Raw genomic sequence first — 16,352 nt, 5'->3', positions numbered from 1 at the left:
CATTTAATTTATTTTTTAATTTTATATTTCCACGATGACAGGTGAGGCCGTGCCTCACCTGCCTCCCCTGACTGCACGTCACTGCAGGAAAGCCATTACATCCAGTTGTTTCAAGTTGTAGCAAAGCATCTCTGATATTTACTTCACCCTGTCAGATCAGCTGTCCAAAATGCAAATCTAAAAAACTGGCAATTCATTTCCTTTCAGTCAGCTCATTAATTCATTGACCAAGCAGTAAGCTTTATTAGAGAGCAACTGATAACTAGAGATAGAGAAATGTGTTCATCGCAGCATCAAAGGTGACATGCTGAATATGTCACCTTTGATGGTCTCTCCACCTTGTATGACAATGAAACCAAAGTTCTGCCTGAGCCAACAGCTAACAGTGTTATTAGTGGCAATTTTTCAGTAATGTCTATACTTTCAAAGTAGAAATTGTGTACTGTAAGTATGCAATCTGATGTTAATATAAAAAATAATGTGAAAAATACTTGAATTAAAAATTTGTACAGTTAGAAAAGTGGCCAAGTCATCAGCGCTGACGCACTTGGGAAATGTTTCCGGCACCAGCATCTGTATCACAGCCATCTTGTTAGGAAGCCGAGCTGCTCGCCCCTGAAATAATCACCAGCACTATCAGGGGATATCAGGGAACAAAGCAATATGCACTCTGTTATGAAACTAGAGTAATATCATTTCCTTACACACACACACACACACACACACACACACACACACACACACACACACACACACACACACACACACACACACACACACACACACACACACACACACACACACACACAGATGCCAAGCCCTAATTTGAAAAGTTAAATGAAAGCGATCCATACTCCACAGAGAGTCTGTGTCTGAGATTAAACTTGTTTTCTGTCTCCCCGTTGGCTCATCTCGACTCTGTGGGGGGTAAAGCAGGACAACAGGACAACTCCCATCTTAATGCACACAGGCACACACTCACAGACACACTCACGCACAGTGGCCTCTTTGCTGTTTATTTGGCATTTTGCTGGTAATGTTGTTACATCATTTGTGACTTTCTTTTGGGGTGTTGATTGGTGGCTAATGGGAATCTAAATGGATTCTTGGATGTTAATTGCCATGAAAATGCAATAACTGAAGCTTTGTGTTTATGCGTTAACTTCAGGCGGTGCTACACTTGCATGCAGCCTAAACTATAATAGCTCTTAATAGGTTTTTGGTGGGAGATTTGTCATAGTGGATGAATGAACTATTGTCTTCCAGTAAATCCCTTTCTGACTGTACCGTTGCCAGTGGAGAAATATAATTTGGAATATTGATGTCTTGGAATTGAAATGTGATGGTTGGCCTGTGGGGTGTAATTAAAGTTATTTGAGTAAGTCATGCAGAGTTTAGATCAGATATGGAATTAGCTATCAACTAAATCAAATAGCAAAAAATGAACAGTGGCGTGCTCTCACCCTGTTTGTCATCATAAACACCCCATTGCTGAGGTTTCTTCCTGGTAGAGCACTAGTGAGCTTACAAATTAAAAAGGCAAATAACATCTGTCTTGTGCTGCAGCTCACGATTTGTGAACAATGTGTTTATTAGGCATGGCCTAATGAAATGGTGTACATTCTGCAGGCACTCTTATCTCTCTTTTTTAATAATCCAAGACTTGTGTAACTGTGTTGATACCCAAAGCTGTGCCTCCTACCATGTCACTTTAAGTTTGGTTTTAACTGCACATTAGGGAGCATATCAAACAGTGACAGTGACTCCTTTTTATAATCTTTGGGTCTGCTGCAAATCTCTCTCACAAAACCTTTTTAATCTCTCTGTGTAGGTCTCTCTACCTTGTCCATTATTTTCTTTGTTATTCATCACCATTTATAAGGTACTGGTCTTCAGTTAACCCCACTTGCTTCTCTGGATGTCCGGTACATGTGCTGCTGTGCATCAGCAAATTAGTGAGCCAGCAAGGTCTCATTATGGTTACTGATAGACTGATTAGCTGCAGAAGCAGCACAGTGCTGCTGCTCAGGGACTTGTCGGGAACATTGACCATCTATAAAGAGGTTTGACAAGCACATATAATGAACTAAGCAAAACCAGCATGTACACACATGTGGTATTCTTAAGAGTCCTGAGGCTCAGTAAGTGTGCCTTTTCACCTGAGCACAGAGAGAGGGAGTAGGTTTTGTGAGCATGTGCCATACAGAGTATGTTAGTGGCTTCTACAGTACACAGTGTATATGTGCAAACAGTATCATAAGCTTAGAATGAAGGAAAGTACTTTCCTTTTTGATCAAGCTCATATTGATGCACTGAGTATTTCTTCTTCACTCACCTCTTTTCACTCTCTTTGTGTTTATACACCATTCTGCATTTAATCATTACTTATTAATAATAAGTTATTATTAATCTCTGGCTCTCTTCTACAGTATGTCTTTTGTCCTGTCTCCCTCCCGTCACCCCTAAATGATTACAGCAGATGGCTGCCCCTCCCTGAGCCTACCGGAGGTTTCTTCCTGTTAAAAGGGAGTTTTTCAGGGTGCAGGTTCGGCTCAGTGGGTAAGCAGGTGACCATATGCTGCATGGTCGTAGTACAACAGGCACTGGTTTGTGTCTGACCCATGGCCCTTTGCTGTGTGTCTTCCCCTTTCTCTCCCCCCCTACCTTCCTGTCTGTCTTCACTGTTTGCTATCCAATAATGGTGGAATGGCTTTAAAAAAGTGAGTTTATCCTTCCCATTCTTGTCAAGCGCCTGCTCAAAGGGGTTCGTCTGATGGTTGGGTTTTCTCTGTAGTTATTGTAGGGTCTTTACCTTACAATATAAAGCGCTTTGAGGCATCTGTTGTGATTTGGTGCTATATAAATAAAATTGAATTGAATTGACTATGCGACTAAATTTGCAGACCTGATGACAAATTGCTGTTGTCAGAGTGTCTCATTTCCTTCAGTAATAAGCTGCGCATTTAACCCTGAACAGCATAAAGCTGCTAAAAAATGTGGTCATTTAACTCGGAAAAATAATTACCGAACTCATCTGTCTTTGTTTTCAGGTGTCGTGCTTGCAGGACTTCTTTGGCGATGAGGACATCTTTGTGGCTTGTGGACCAGAGAAGTTTCGCTACCAAGATGACTTGATGCTGGATGAAAGTGGTGAGGAAACCCTTCTCTTACATTTCCATGCTGAGGTTTAATATTTGTAACCCCCCCCTTCTTCCTGAACCCAGCTGTGTATTCTGATTGTTGCGGGTTGCATTTTTGTCTGCTATTTTTGATCAAATTATCATTCAGTACATGCACATTATGATAAAGCGTGAAAACTGTCAAGAAATTATCATAAAATGCTAGTTTTACATTGCCATGCAGTTCAATAACAACAATTTGGCGGTGGCATGTCATTGTAAATGTACATCTTAAAGGTAATACATGCATAAAACAACAACATATTTCAATTGTTTTTCCTATAATTTTTGGTATATGCCACATCTTCCTGGTTCATCAGAGAATTGTGTATTCTGTCTGCTTCATCCTCTCCTCTCCTCTCGGTCCACTGCACTTAAGCCACCGTCTAACCTATTTTACCATTGTCCCCCTCTCTCTTTTCTGCCTGTCTCCCCACCGCTGTCCATTGAGGATGTTCTGTCCTCACTTTACCCATTTGTGTGTACTGTCTGCCTGTCTCTCTCCCCCTTCTGCTCACTCCTGCCATTTAGTGCTCATCTGTATTCTTACCCTCTCGTCTCCCTTCCTGTCTCCTACATGAGTGAGTGTACACTGGGTTTTGTTGAAAGGTTTATTCAATTCATTTGTTTTTCTGGGTATCCATCCCACCTGGGTTGCTAACCTCCACCTCCAACCCCCTTTTGTCTCCCTTTTCCGCTCCCTGTCCTCCCCACTGTTCTTTCATTTGGAACACATAGTGCCTACCTGCTTTCATTAGCTGTATCTTCCTGTAGTAACCTTCCTCTCTCTTGAGAAAGATTAAAAAAACCTTCTCCTTCATGAAGAAAGGCCTATAAGCCCATGATTCCACAATATTTAATCAATTACTGACGATTGTCTCCATAAGCATTTTTAAACTAATCACTTATAGGCAAGAAGCACCTCTTATCTGTGTGATGAAAATTTAATTATCTGCCCACACTTCCTACAATCGTGTTAACAAAAACACACTAACAGCACAGCAAGCATGCCCACTGCTGTCCTTGCTCTGCAGACTCTGCAGTATATTAGCACATTTTGTAGTACATCAGACTTGCTGTATTTTCTTGCTGGAAGAATGCAGTAGGGCCTTTTCTTCCCCAAAGGCTCCTCTAAATTCATTTTTGAGCCATTGCTGTTAGAACAGCTCCCGTTCTCTTAGATACACTGTACTTCTGTGGCGTTCAGCTGTCCCCGATTTCTGTTTCTTTTCATGTAATCCCAGTATGTCTCAATTATGTTGAAATAAGGGCTCTGTGGGGGGCATGCCAGTGTTTGCAGGGCTACTTGTTCTTGTGTGCTTGCCTGTATGTTAGGTTACTGTCATGCTGTTGAATGAAGCTGGGACCAGTCAGATGAAAAAACATGTTTAAAAAATCCTCATACCTCCCTAACTTTCACTTAAAGCTACATCTGATTATTCATCTCCGACCTTGTGGGAATATAGTATATAAGGCAAAAGCAGAGTTTGTACAATTCTAACAAATTTGAAAGTCAATATTTGGTATGACCACCTTTATTCTTCAGCACAGTCTGAACTCTCTGAGGCAGCTTTCTTGTCATTTCTTTTAAGTAGTCTTCAGGAATAGTTCTCCAGGCTTCTTGAAGGACATTTCTTTTTTGGATGTTGGCTGCCTTTTGTTCCATACTCTGTCAAGAGGATCCCAAACTGCTTCAATAAATTTTTAGTCCAGTTCTTGTGTAATTTGGCATATCTCAGCCTTTTGACCCTTAAGAATGGCTTCTTAACAGGTGCCCTTCCATTAAGACCATTCCTGATGAGGCTTTGATGAACAGTAGATGAACCAGCTGAAGCACCAGATATACCTCTCTGGTCCTGTGTCAGGTTTTTGCTGGATTTTTTTTTCTGTTTCTTAAGGACCTGACTTTCATACACTGTTCATCTGGTATAGACAGTTTTTTTCTAGGCCTGTCACTTCTTCTTTTGTCCTCCACTTGTCCAGTTTCCTCAGATCGTAAGATGGGCACACCGCATACCATGCCGAGATATGCCAAGTTTTCAGCTAATATTTATTTGGGAATCGTCTTGTTTAATGACACAATACAATTTGATGCCAATTTTTTAGCATCAGGCTGCAAGGCCTGATGTATATGTGTGTGTGTGTGTGTGTGTGTGTGTGTGTGTGTGTGTGTGTGTGTGTGTGTGTGTGTGTGTGTGTGTGTGTGTGTGTGTGAGACCCCAATAAGGGTCAGTATGGTAATGTTCTCTAAACATCCCAAATGTCCTTTATTTAATGTTGCAATGTCAAAGTTGGGGACAATCAACACCATTAAAGAACCATTAGAGACATTTTGCAAATTTTCCAGAGCATCCCTCTGTACATGAGTCGATTTTTATCCCCAAAACATGTCTGAGCTGCTTTTTCTCCCCAAAAACAGTGATTAAAACACAGCCATATCTAATGTTTTATCTATCCCAGTAGACACAGAATATGATTTGACACCTCCTCATGCGCTGGCAGACAGAGAGCAAGAGGCAGAAATAGACCGTCAGGAACGCAGAGCGACAAATGAAACAGACAGCATAACAGAGAGACATCTGGAGTCAGAGCTGCAGACAACTTCGCCTCTTCTCAGCATCGCTATAATTATCGCCTCTGCCTCAGCTCTGGCACACTGTCATCATGTTAACACTCTGTATTGTACATTAATCACTGGGCCACAACGTCTGCCACACAAGCAAATGTAAATACAGACAGACACACAGCCAACCTCTCATATGCACGCACACATACACTCGGAGATGAAGCACATACACACGAGGCTGTACAATTTCCCTTTCCCACCGGTCTATAATGGTAATGAGCTATAATGGGGCTGGGTTAATGAACAGTAGAGGAGTAAAGTTTTAGGGATGAAGCTGACACGGAGCGTGTGTGAATACCATCACATGGCTCATTTACCAGGACTGTGTGTGTGTGTCTGTAAAATATCAGACCTCCATGAGTCATAGCTGTCACTTCTCAAGCACCACAGTAATTGCGTTTGGAAAACGAGCCAGTGAAGGTCAGGACTCGTTTTTGCAAGGGACCTAAAGGTAAAACCAATTACAACCATGCCGACACATTAGTGGTTTGCTATTGTCTTGCATGGCTAAAGGTTAGAATCAATCACAAATAATATTAAAACAACAGCTGGCTTGAAATGTATAAACTTTTCATTTCAATCCAACAGAACTGTCGTGTTTCATGATGTTCCAGTCGTATAATGCGAAGGCTTTTTCTGTGTCACAAAACGCAGTGCCATGTTATAGTGTCACACACCTAATGTTAATTCGTTTGAGCATCAAATCCTCAGCACTGCAAGTAAGTAAAGAAGTAGTTCAGCTGCTACATCGTTAGGATTTGGATTTAAAGAGTATACACTCTGGATTTCAGTGCATTGGATGAATGCATAAAAGTGAGGGGATTTATGGCTGTCAAACAGTCCCTGAACACCTCTATCTGTCTCGTCTTTGCGCTTGCAGAGTGTCGTATGATGAAATCATTGACCTATGGGAGGATGTCGGGCTCTCTGAACCGAGGCTCCCCCAGGACTGTTGTCCAATCACTGCGCAGCAAGTCGCCTGCATCTGGTAAGACAGTAAAAGTTTCTGTCTGCTTCTTTTCCCCTCTTCCTTGCTTCCTGCACTTAAAGGAGTTTAACACACCCTGTAACATGTGGATTTCTGTGTTACTGCCTTTTTTGTGCTTGTGCGTGTCTGCAGCACCTCAGAGCCGCTGGATGTGGTTGTGAGTTGTTTGTATACTAACAGTGCCTCGTCTGATTGCTTGGCGTTTTCTAGATCATCACTTAATCAACATCGCAGTGCAGTATGAATGAACATGATGGAATCTGAGTTCTGTGGAGTGTCTCACGGTGCGCATATGTAAGCTTTGCCTCGTTGCTTGAGTATGAATTCAAATGAGGATGTTGTCACAAGAGAGTGGAGAAAATGCAAAGGTAAAAAAGGGTAAAAAAAAGGGGGGGGGTGCAGGAGTGAAGATGAGAGGGAAAGATGAACGGGGCTGGTGACTCAGTTCTGCAGCTCCCAACAAGCTGTGCTTCACCTGACATACTAATGAAATGTAATAAGCTTGCACTGGTACCTGCTCTATTGTTTGTGGCTGATAGTCTGTCTAAAAGTCCTTTTGAGATAACAGAAGATAAAACGTGCATAAAAACAATATTAATTCTGACAGATGAATGCAGTTTTCATTAATGCACCTGTATGTGTTTGTGTTTGTGTTTGGGCAAACACAGTCTGTCTCAGAGCTGGGGAGGACATGGTGATTAGTTTAAAGCTCTAACAAATATCAGGCCATTCTTTTCCTGATTGCACAGCTTGAGCTTTGGCTGTTTGTAAAATGCCTGGTTATGCAACAGCGCTCTTAACTTTTCATCCTCACTGTAATTATTTTGTGATGTGAGTGTATGGAGACCTATTGGTTTGGGGGTGATTCGGTGGGTGATGCAACACACAGAAACTACTAAGAAAGAATTAGTTCCACCTGCTGCTGAAGTACAGATGCACTCATTTTTTCTTTCTTTTTTTTTTTTTTTTTTTACCTTAAGTCAGCCCTGTGGCATTGAAAAATGAAAATAAACATTTGTTACTGAATGTGAATGTTTGTGTTGAGCTGAACAATGTACAGGACGTAGAATATAAACAGCTGGGGTGAGAAGAGAAATGTCTGGATGTTGAAGGCTTGAAAACTTTGGGGAAAAGGTTATGAGAGTGAGTCATACACCATCTGATCTCACTGGCTGCAGTAAGTCTGGAATAAAGGTGTATCCTAGTGTGTGTGTGTGTGTGTCTGTGTGTGTGTGTGTGTGTGTGTGTGAGAGAGAGAGAGAGAGAGAGAGAGAGAGAGCGAGCAAACAAGAGACTGGCGGAGGGAGGGACTGATTCGTCTTGGTTGCCATGGCAACATAGCACAGTAGGAGCATGAAGCTACAGACACAATAGCTTGTGACAACCATATATGGCAGTGACTTCCTGTGAAATGGCCTGCAGTGGGGAATGGAGCTGACTGACGCTCGGTTCTTGCCCTGAGTCAGAACATCCTGCCGTTTTTATGTTAGCAGAGTGTTCCCCTTCTGGTGCTGCTTCCGCTGCTTAACATCATCAAATGTTCCCCGGACTGCTGTTGACCGTTTTGTCTCTTATTGTATTTACTCCCTAAAACACTATCAGTTTGAAACAAAAGAGTTGATAGTGAAGCGACAGCAAGAAAATCTGTGGATCGGATCTTCTGTCTGACCCTGACTAACCTGCTGCATTTTTATTCTGATGTTTAAAGCACACCGTGTTCCCTCCCCTTGAGGACAACATGTCCAATTATAGCAGTCGACAACAGCTGATACTGCTGAACCACATGGTTTGTAGAGGTGCACATTGAGTTATTAATGTCTATATACAGTTAGGTTATTCCTTTTTTTTTTGGGGGGGGGGGGGGGGGGGGGGGGGGCAAAGATGCAATTTTGTAGTTTTTACCTCTGTACAACAGAGTCAATATGTATCAATAAGTGCAGACTTTTTGCTTTAATTCAAGGGCTTTAACAAAGGTATTCCATTAACTGTTTAGGATTTACAGCCATTTTTATACATAATCCCCCATGTACTGTAACTGACAGCAGTTTCACAGCCAGATGTGGCCTGTTCCTGTGTTATTCCATGACAAATTTGGCAGATCAAACATCTGTAGTTAATTCCAAGTGTTAAAAACGTACCTTTGGTTCACTGAACCTCTCAATATGAGGTTCAAAGAGATGTCAGAACAAGTGAAGGAGGTTGTGATTAGGCTGGCAAAACAAAATTAACTTATCAGAGAGATACCAAAAAAATGTAGGCGTGGCCAAATCAACAATCTGGTTCATTCTTAAAAAGAAGGAATGAACTGGCCAGCTCAGCAGCATCAATAGGCCTGAAAGACCACAGAAGACTACATAAGTGGATGATGACAGAATTTGTTCCTAAAGAAATACAACTTAGCATCTAACCAAGTCTGCAACACTCTTGAGGAGGTAGGTGCACATTGACAAAGTCGACAATCTAGAAACTTCATGAATGGATTTACATCAAGATGTAAACTGCTGGTTACACTGAAGAACAGGATGGGCGGATTACACTTTAAAGAGCTTACACAGTTCAGAAAACAATGATCTGAAGCATACCACATCATCTGTCAAACACAGTGGAGAAAATGTTATGGCATGAGCATGTATACCTGCCAGTGGAGCTGGGTCACTAGTGTTTATTGTTGATGTAACCGCTGATAGAAGTAGCAGGACGAATTGTGAAATGAACAAGGCTATACTCTCTGCTCAGATTCAGCTAAATGCTGCAAAACTGATTCGACAGCTCTCCACAGTGCAAAGAATACTGCAAAAAGAACCCAAGAGTTTGCCAAGGCAAATAAATGGGATATTCTTCAAATGCCAAGTCAGTCACCTGATCTCAACCCAACACAGCAAGCTTTTCAGTTACTGAAGGCAGAGCGAGACCCACAAACGAGCAGCAAATGAAGGCCTGGAACAGCATATCAAGGGAGGAAACACAGAATTGGTGATGTTTGGTGATGTTTGTGAGTTCCGGTATTAATATTAAAAACAATCCCTATATTTAAAATGATGTTAGTTTTTCCAATTGCTTTTGAAAATTGGAGAATGAGTATAAAAACAGTTCATGAAGTAGTTTTGTTAAACACTTTAAATTAAAGCTGAAAGTCTGCACTGCAGTCACATCTTGCCTGATTGATTTTAAATTAGCCATGTTGGTGTACAGAGGCAAAATTACAAAAACAAAAAAAACCCAAAAAACAAAATAAAGGTCATTGTCCAAAAAAAACTGCGGAAGGTCTTTCTGTGATCAGGTCTCAGCATTGGTAATGAAAGCAAAGATATTTTAGTCCTAAATTAGAATAAATACAACAAAAACAAACAGCTGGTGTTATCTTACATTATCAACACATTTTCTCAAAATATAGACAGTGATAAACAGAGGGTCATCTGTTATTCCAGAGTTTGTTTTCTTGTGTTGGGCGGTGGCCAAGGGCAGGGGCCCCGGTGGAGTGATCCTCAGCTATCAGGACTAGCGATTGGGACAGAGAACATTACCTCTCTGGTGGGGAAGGAAAAAAGCTAGAGCTAGTGCAGGAGTTTGAGAAATACACGACCTTCAACTCATGACCTTGGCTCTGGAACCAGTCTCCTGGAGGGGGGCTGGACTCTGTTCCAGTCTGGAGTTGCCCTCAGTGAGAGGCGGCAGGCTGGGGTGGGTATACTTGTAGTCCCTTGGCTTGTTGCCTGTACGATGGAGTTTTCAGTGGTGGATGAGAGGGTTGCTTTCCTTTGCCTTTGGGCCAGGAAGTGGGTCCTGACTGTTGTTTGCGTTTATGTCCCAAATGACAGTTCAGAGTAACCTCTGGGTGGGGTGCTCGAGGGTGCTTCATCGTGCTACTGGGAGATTTCGATGCTCACGTGGGCAGTGACAGTGAGGAATGGCACTGCCTGGTTTGAACCCGAGTGGTGTTTTGTTATTGGACTTCTGTGCAATTCTCTGTTTGCACATAATAATGAACACCATGTTAGAACATAAGGCTGTCCATAAGTGCACGTGGCACCCTACGTCACAGATCGATGATCGATTTTGAAATTGCATCATGAGATCTGCGGCCATATGTTCTGGACACTTGGGTGAAGAGAGGAGCTGAGCTGTCAGCTGATCACCACCTGGTGGTGAGATGGATCAGATGGAGGAGGAGGATGCTGGACAGCACTTGAGTAGGGCAGCCCTACTAATGTAGGGTTTTAAGTTCAGTAACAGAATTAAAATGTGACAGATTACTCAAAAATCAATCTGTGAATGGGAATTATTAATCAACACCATTTTGTTTGAACTCTTCACAGTGAAACTAAGACTTTTGACACCAGAACAGACTATTGCATTTCTAGAAATTTAAGAAATGCCAGCTTGAGTGGAAGAGTTATCTTTCCATCCTGTCAGGGCACAGTGATGATCTCTACTAGGTTTTAAACTTGCTCCAGGTCTTTGGGTGTACTGGAAGCAGCCTTGAATTCCCACATTAATTTTCCCTTCAACCAACACAGACATAAAATTCTTGATCACGTATAATAAGCTGGACCAGAGGAGCTGCACAGAGCAAATGTGAAGTGAGAATTATCTCCGAGATAGTGAAAGCAAGACAGCGAGAGCACGTAACACAACACATGTGCTGCTAAGCACCACCTGGTGTTCTTGTGTGTGTCTGGCTTCTCTTCATTGTGTGTGTTTGCAGCTGAGTCCTGGACACCACTAAAGCGCTGAGATTTTTATGAGGCGCAGAAAAGCAAAACAAGTGAGATAGAGACAGCCTCAAACTCACACAGAGACAAAGAATGCAATCAGAAGAATCAAACTAAAAACAAAACTTTTTAAATTAAATGGGAACTTGTTTCTATGTGTAACCACCAGCTTCACTTGTTCATAACTGATGCAGCGACTTTAGAGTAAGAACCTCTAAGTCTGAGGCCATGAGTTTCCCCAGTAGAGTGGCTGTCTCAGCCTTAGAGCTTGGACATCTTGGAGTAAAGCTACTGCTCTTCCATGCTAAAGAAATCAGTTCAGGTGGTTAGGATTCCTCCCGAGCTCTCCCCTTGGAGATTTTCCAGGCACCACCAACTGGGAAGAGACCCAGAACTCACTGGAGAGATTATATATCTCGTCTGGCCTGGGAATACCTCAAGATCCCCAAGGAGGAACTGGAAAGTGTTGCTGGGGAGAAGGCCATCAGGAATACCCTTCTCAGCCTGCTGCCACTGCAACCCGACTCTGGAGAATCAGAAGATAATGGATGGATGGATGGAGCCAGTTGCTTTTACATATCACATAACTTGTGTGGTTAGAATAGACAGCATATAAGTCTGGTTCACTCGGCAGTTTAAGCTTAAAGACAATTTTACCTTGTTTTCAGGAAAAATAAAGTATGTATTATGTAACACTAAAACACCCAATAAAAATGTAAAACTCATTACTGTTTTTAAGCATTAAATAAAAAACTAATCTAATATCTGACAGGAAGGAAATTATATTGCTTGTAAACTAATTAACAAAGTAATCACAGTCATATATTACCTCTATTGAGTACTTCTGTATAAACTGTAACACACAAACATGAATATAACACAAATAAAAAGCATTTCTGTTGGATATTGCATTTTTAATGGACAAAGTAGTCAGATAATGGAACAAAAAGGATGGTGAAACCTGCACTCCTTCATCAGACTAGAAAAAAAAAACTGCCTTTGGTCTCTTTCACCAGCAGAAAGCCTTTTGAGAAATATGCTGAATCAATTCAGAACAAACAACTTCTCAGCCTGTTTCCCAGCACAGATAGAGTTTAACTCTCCGTCCTTACACTTACTGAAGAACATCAAAGCTTAGAGGCTTGTGTGTTGAATGTTTGTTAGGTGAATCATACTCTGTCTAGCTGATGAATCATAATTAGGCAGAAATAGAATAATTTAAAATTAATGAGGAGCATCAAAGTGAAGAAAAATTTAACTAAATGTTAAGTTACAAATTAAATTTAAATAAATTATTTAACCTTGCAATTTTAATGCAAATCTTAAATGCTGCCTTGCTGTAGTATTTCCCTCTCATATTGTGGTGGGTCATGTGGAGCGTTAGTCTTTTAGGTGTGTGTGGGCAGGTCGTTGCCTTTCAGGCTGACATTGTCATCGCTTGAGCTTCGTTCTGTGATGATGTCACAAACCCTCCAGAGCGTCTATACACACAGACCCAAAATAATGTGAGAAAACATTTTGCACTCGTACATAGTTTCTCCCCGCGTCTCGCCATCTGTCTCTCGGCTCTCCTCGGATGCCTCATGTCAGCTAAAATTAACAGAGAAGTGCAGATGTAGTCAGGAAGAATCACTCTCTCACTACTTCAGCATCTCACCTCTCGCTTTCCGTCATGAGCGACTCCCCATGAATGGAGAGACTTCATGTTGAAGTGTTTGGGGCAGCTTATCCAAAAATAAATGCAGAATGTCTCTTGAGGATTCCCTGCTGGCTGTGGCAGCTTCTGAACTGTGAACATACAACGTCTGCAGCCTTCAACACTTCTCCTGCTCTAAAAAACCCAATCATGAAAGGCCCAAATGTATTTTAAGCAGAGGGGATGTAACAAATAGAGAACAAACCAAACAACACAACAACATAAGAACACTTCAGGCAGCTTTGTCCATATGAATCAGAACTGTTTTGGTACTTGTATTGACCATTCTAATGTACCTTAAACATTTTTATATGCTTGTGTAGATTAAATTGAATTTTTAGACACACTAAAAAATAATGGCAATGTTAGTCTATACTTTGTCCACTCTGTCATATAAATGCTCGCTTCCCAGATGAAGAATGCTGCTCAGAGAGCTGCTAACATGGCTGTAGTCTCTTGTTTTCTACTTTGGAATTGAAGAAACTTAAATTAACTCCTAGGCTTTACATCAACTCCATGTAAATGCTTAATTAAACTGTCCTGCTGCCTGTCAAGACTGGTGACAGATCTACTGTATATATTTCACATTCAATCTGAGGCTGTGTTTTTATTTCTTGTTAGAAGAGTCTTACATAATATGCAGCCAGCGCATCAATCAGGGTATCACACAGTAGGAGACGGGAGCACAGGAGGTGCTTTTCAATCTTCAGTGCTGGCCCAGCTTTCTTGTTGTTAATATTATTATTGTTGTTGATTTTTTTTTTTTCTTTTTTGTAACATAACACTTGCTGCATTTAACACAGTAGGTGTGAAAGAAGCTGAAAAACATCATCTTTTGTGGCTGCATTCTGGCCAAATTGGTATCCTTACTCCTCAGTGGATCTCCTCATGTGTGAATGTTGACTCACACTGCAAAATTAATCTAGAAAGAAAACACTTACAGTAAATTCATTTGGAACCATTTGTTTCACAACCTGTTGACACATACTGGGCTTGTGCTTTGATACATGCACATGAACTGGTGTTTCAGGTGTTTGAGCATTTCTCTGCATTGACTTTTTGGAGTATCTTCTAGCTCGGCCACTTAACTTGAGGAATAATAAAACCTGAGACATGCAGAGAACGCTGATACACTGCTTTGGGTGACACTTCATCTTATAAATAGAAGAATTATTTTTCTTTAGGATGTTTTCATGAGGAACAGTAAATCTCTTAAGGTAGGATAGGCTGCTTTTGAGCCTTACAGTCTCCTTGGATGGATCTATATGTACTGTATTATTTTCTCCTATCATTTCTAATCTGCCCCTTCCTCAGCTTTGTCATATAAGTAAAGAGGCCAGTCGCTAAATATTTAAATTATAGATGTATTTTTTGTACTATACTCCCCTTTCTGTGTGTCTCTCCCTCCCTCTCTCTCCCTCTGTCTCTGCTCACTGGTGCGCGTCAGAGTTTGCGCAAGCAGCCTCTCCGCCTCTCTGTGTAGTACACTACAGCGCTGCTCCGTCTCTCCCATTCACCACAGTTTATTATCAAACTCGGACGGAGCGCGTACAAAGGTGCTGTTCTTCCTCCTCCTCTCTTTATCCCGCTTTGGATTATCACTGTGTTTTTCATCATGCTGGAAGTGGAAGGTAGGAAGCCCCTCCAAAAAAAAAAAAAAAAAAAGACACGCGTGCGGCTTTTATATTGCTATTTTTCGGCACAACGTAAAACTTTAATTGTCCCTGTTCGGTTCATTTTTGGACATCTCCGGCTGTGTCCGTCTTGTCACTTTAGGCCAACCGTTGACTCTGAGAAGTGTCATGCAGTGATTTTTCTAGTAAGAGGTCAATGAGAGCTTCCGTTAAACGTTAATGCTTTCGTTGTGTAACCGGGAGGAGTGTCTGCCCGTGTGCGTAACGCCATGATGTTGAATTTCATCAATGAAGATCTTCAGGAATAGCAATTCTTAATTTGATTTTTTTGTGGCATAGTTAAAGAATAATAATACGTGTGATGCAGTGGCAGCCGGTATAGTTTGGTCTTCTTTGAGTGTTATCTTCTTTTCTGATGAATAATTCAGAAAGTTCTTTGATCTCGGCAGGAAGCTTTGACTGATGAGCTGCATGTAGGGTGGACTGAAATTGTATTTAGGCGGACACTACAAATAAATAACTGTTTACATGCAGGCGTCCTTAAAACTCTAGGCTAATATGGCTCAGAGGTGGCAGCAATGGAAAGACTAATTAAACTATTTATTTTTATTTTTTAAATGTTTTTGGGGGGGGGGGGGGGGGGGGTCTAATGGTGTTTTCTGAATCTCTTTAGGAAAATTTGACATATACCTCCAGCTGAGAAAGACACATTTGCTTCGTTGACCATGTTGTGTTCTCCAAGGAGCCTCTTGTTGCCAAGAAACAATAAGTCATGTTTTCAGTAAGATGAAATATGAGCTCCGGTTTTGCTGCAGGTTAATGATGCTCCTGGATGTTTTTCTTTCTTTCTTTTTCTTTTTATCTGGCCACAGGCAGGATTGGTGTGCGAGGCTGATTAATGTGATGTTCTTGCTTAGTGAGATACTGTTGCTGGGTTTCTTTGCTGTGCTGCAGCTGGAAAAGTAGACCTGGCTGAGGTGCACTGAGTCAAGGATTTGGTTGAAAATGAGGACAGCGCTTACAGCCTGGAACAACCTGTAATTATTCAGGGGTTCAGGTATACCTGGCTCATTCCAGGTATAATTAGAGCAACAGGATTTGTAGTTTCACTTAAGTTAAAAAAAAAATAGTTCAGTGCTCTTTTTCTTTCTCGCTTACTCTCTCCCTCATTCTCCTCTTCCTCTGCCTCATTCATGTTAATGGAGAGATGCTGAGGGCGGAAGTGTGGGCTGCTGCTAGACACTAATATAGCTGTTCTAGAAAACGGGCATTCACATTTAAGGGATCATCTATTTCAATATTTGTTGGTTTTGTTTGCTGTTTTTACTGGTCGTTCCACTCTCATCCATCCTGCTCCATTTTCTCCCTCTTCTTTGTCCCCCCCAGTGAACGGGACGCCGGCCAGTCAGCTGTCAACCCCTCATTCGGGAAAATCTCCCAGCCCCTCCCCAACCAGTCCAGGCAGCCTCAGCCGACGCAGGGTAAGAACAGGAATGCACAGGCACACTCACAAGCAC

At 41.6% G+C, this 16,352-nt stretch overlaps 1 protein-coding gene across 7 annotated transcripts in view; it reads left to right on the top strand.

Moving 5' to 3' along the window:
- The window catches only part of dclk1a (doublecortin-like kinase 1a), a 46,025-nt gene that overhangs the window by 14,658 nt on the left and 15,015 nt on the right, over positions 1 to 16,352 (top strand). For 4 of the 7 annotated variants that reach the window (XM_030746717.1, XM_030746713.1, XM_030746712.1 and 1 more), the window contains 3 exons: positions 3,051 to 3,150; positions 6,686 to 6,793; positions 16,222 to 16,316. In XM_030746717.1, the coding sequence (XP_030602577.1) occupies positions 3,051 to 3,150; positions 6,686 to 6,793; positions 16,222 to 16,316 (303 nt within the window). Of the gene's footprint in view, positions 1 to 3,050; positions 3,151 to 6,685; positions 6,794 to 14,704; positions 14,833 to 16,221; positions 16,317 to 16,352 lie in introns of those variants that run through there. The other 3 variants (XM_030746718.1, XM_030746715.1, XM_030746714.1) reach the window with 2 other exon arrangements.

Source organism: Archocentrus centrarchus, chromosome 14, assembly GCF_007364275.1.
Source record: "Archocentrus centrarchus isolate MPI-CPG fArcCen1 chromosome 14, fArcCen1, whole genome shotgun sequence".
NCBI lineage: Eukaryota > Metazoa > Chordata > Actinopteri > Cichliformes > Cichlidae > Archocentrus > Archocentrus centrarchus.
This window is presented reverse-complemented; position numbering and strand designations above follow the sequence as displayed.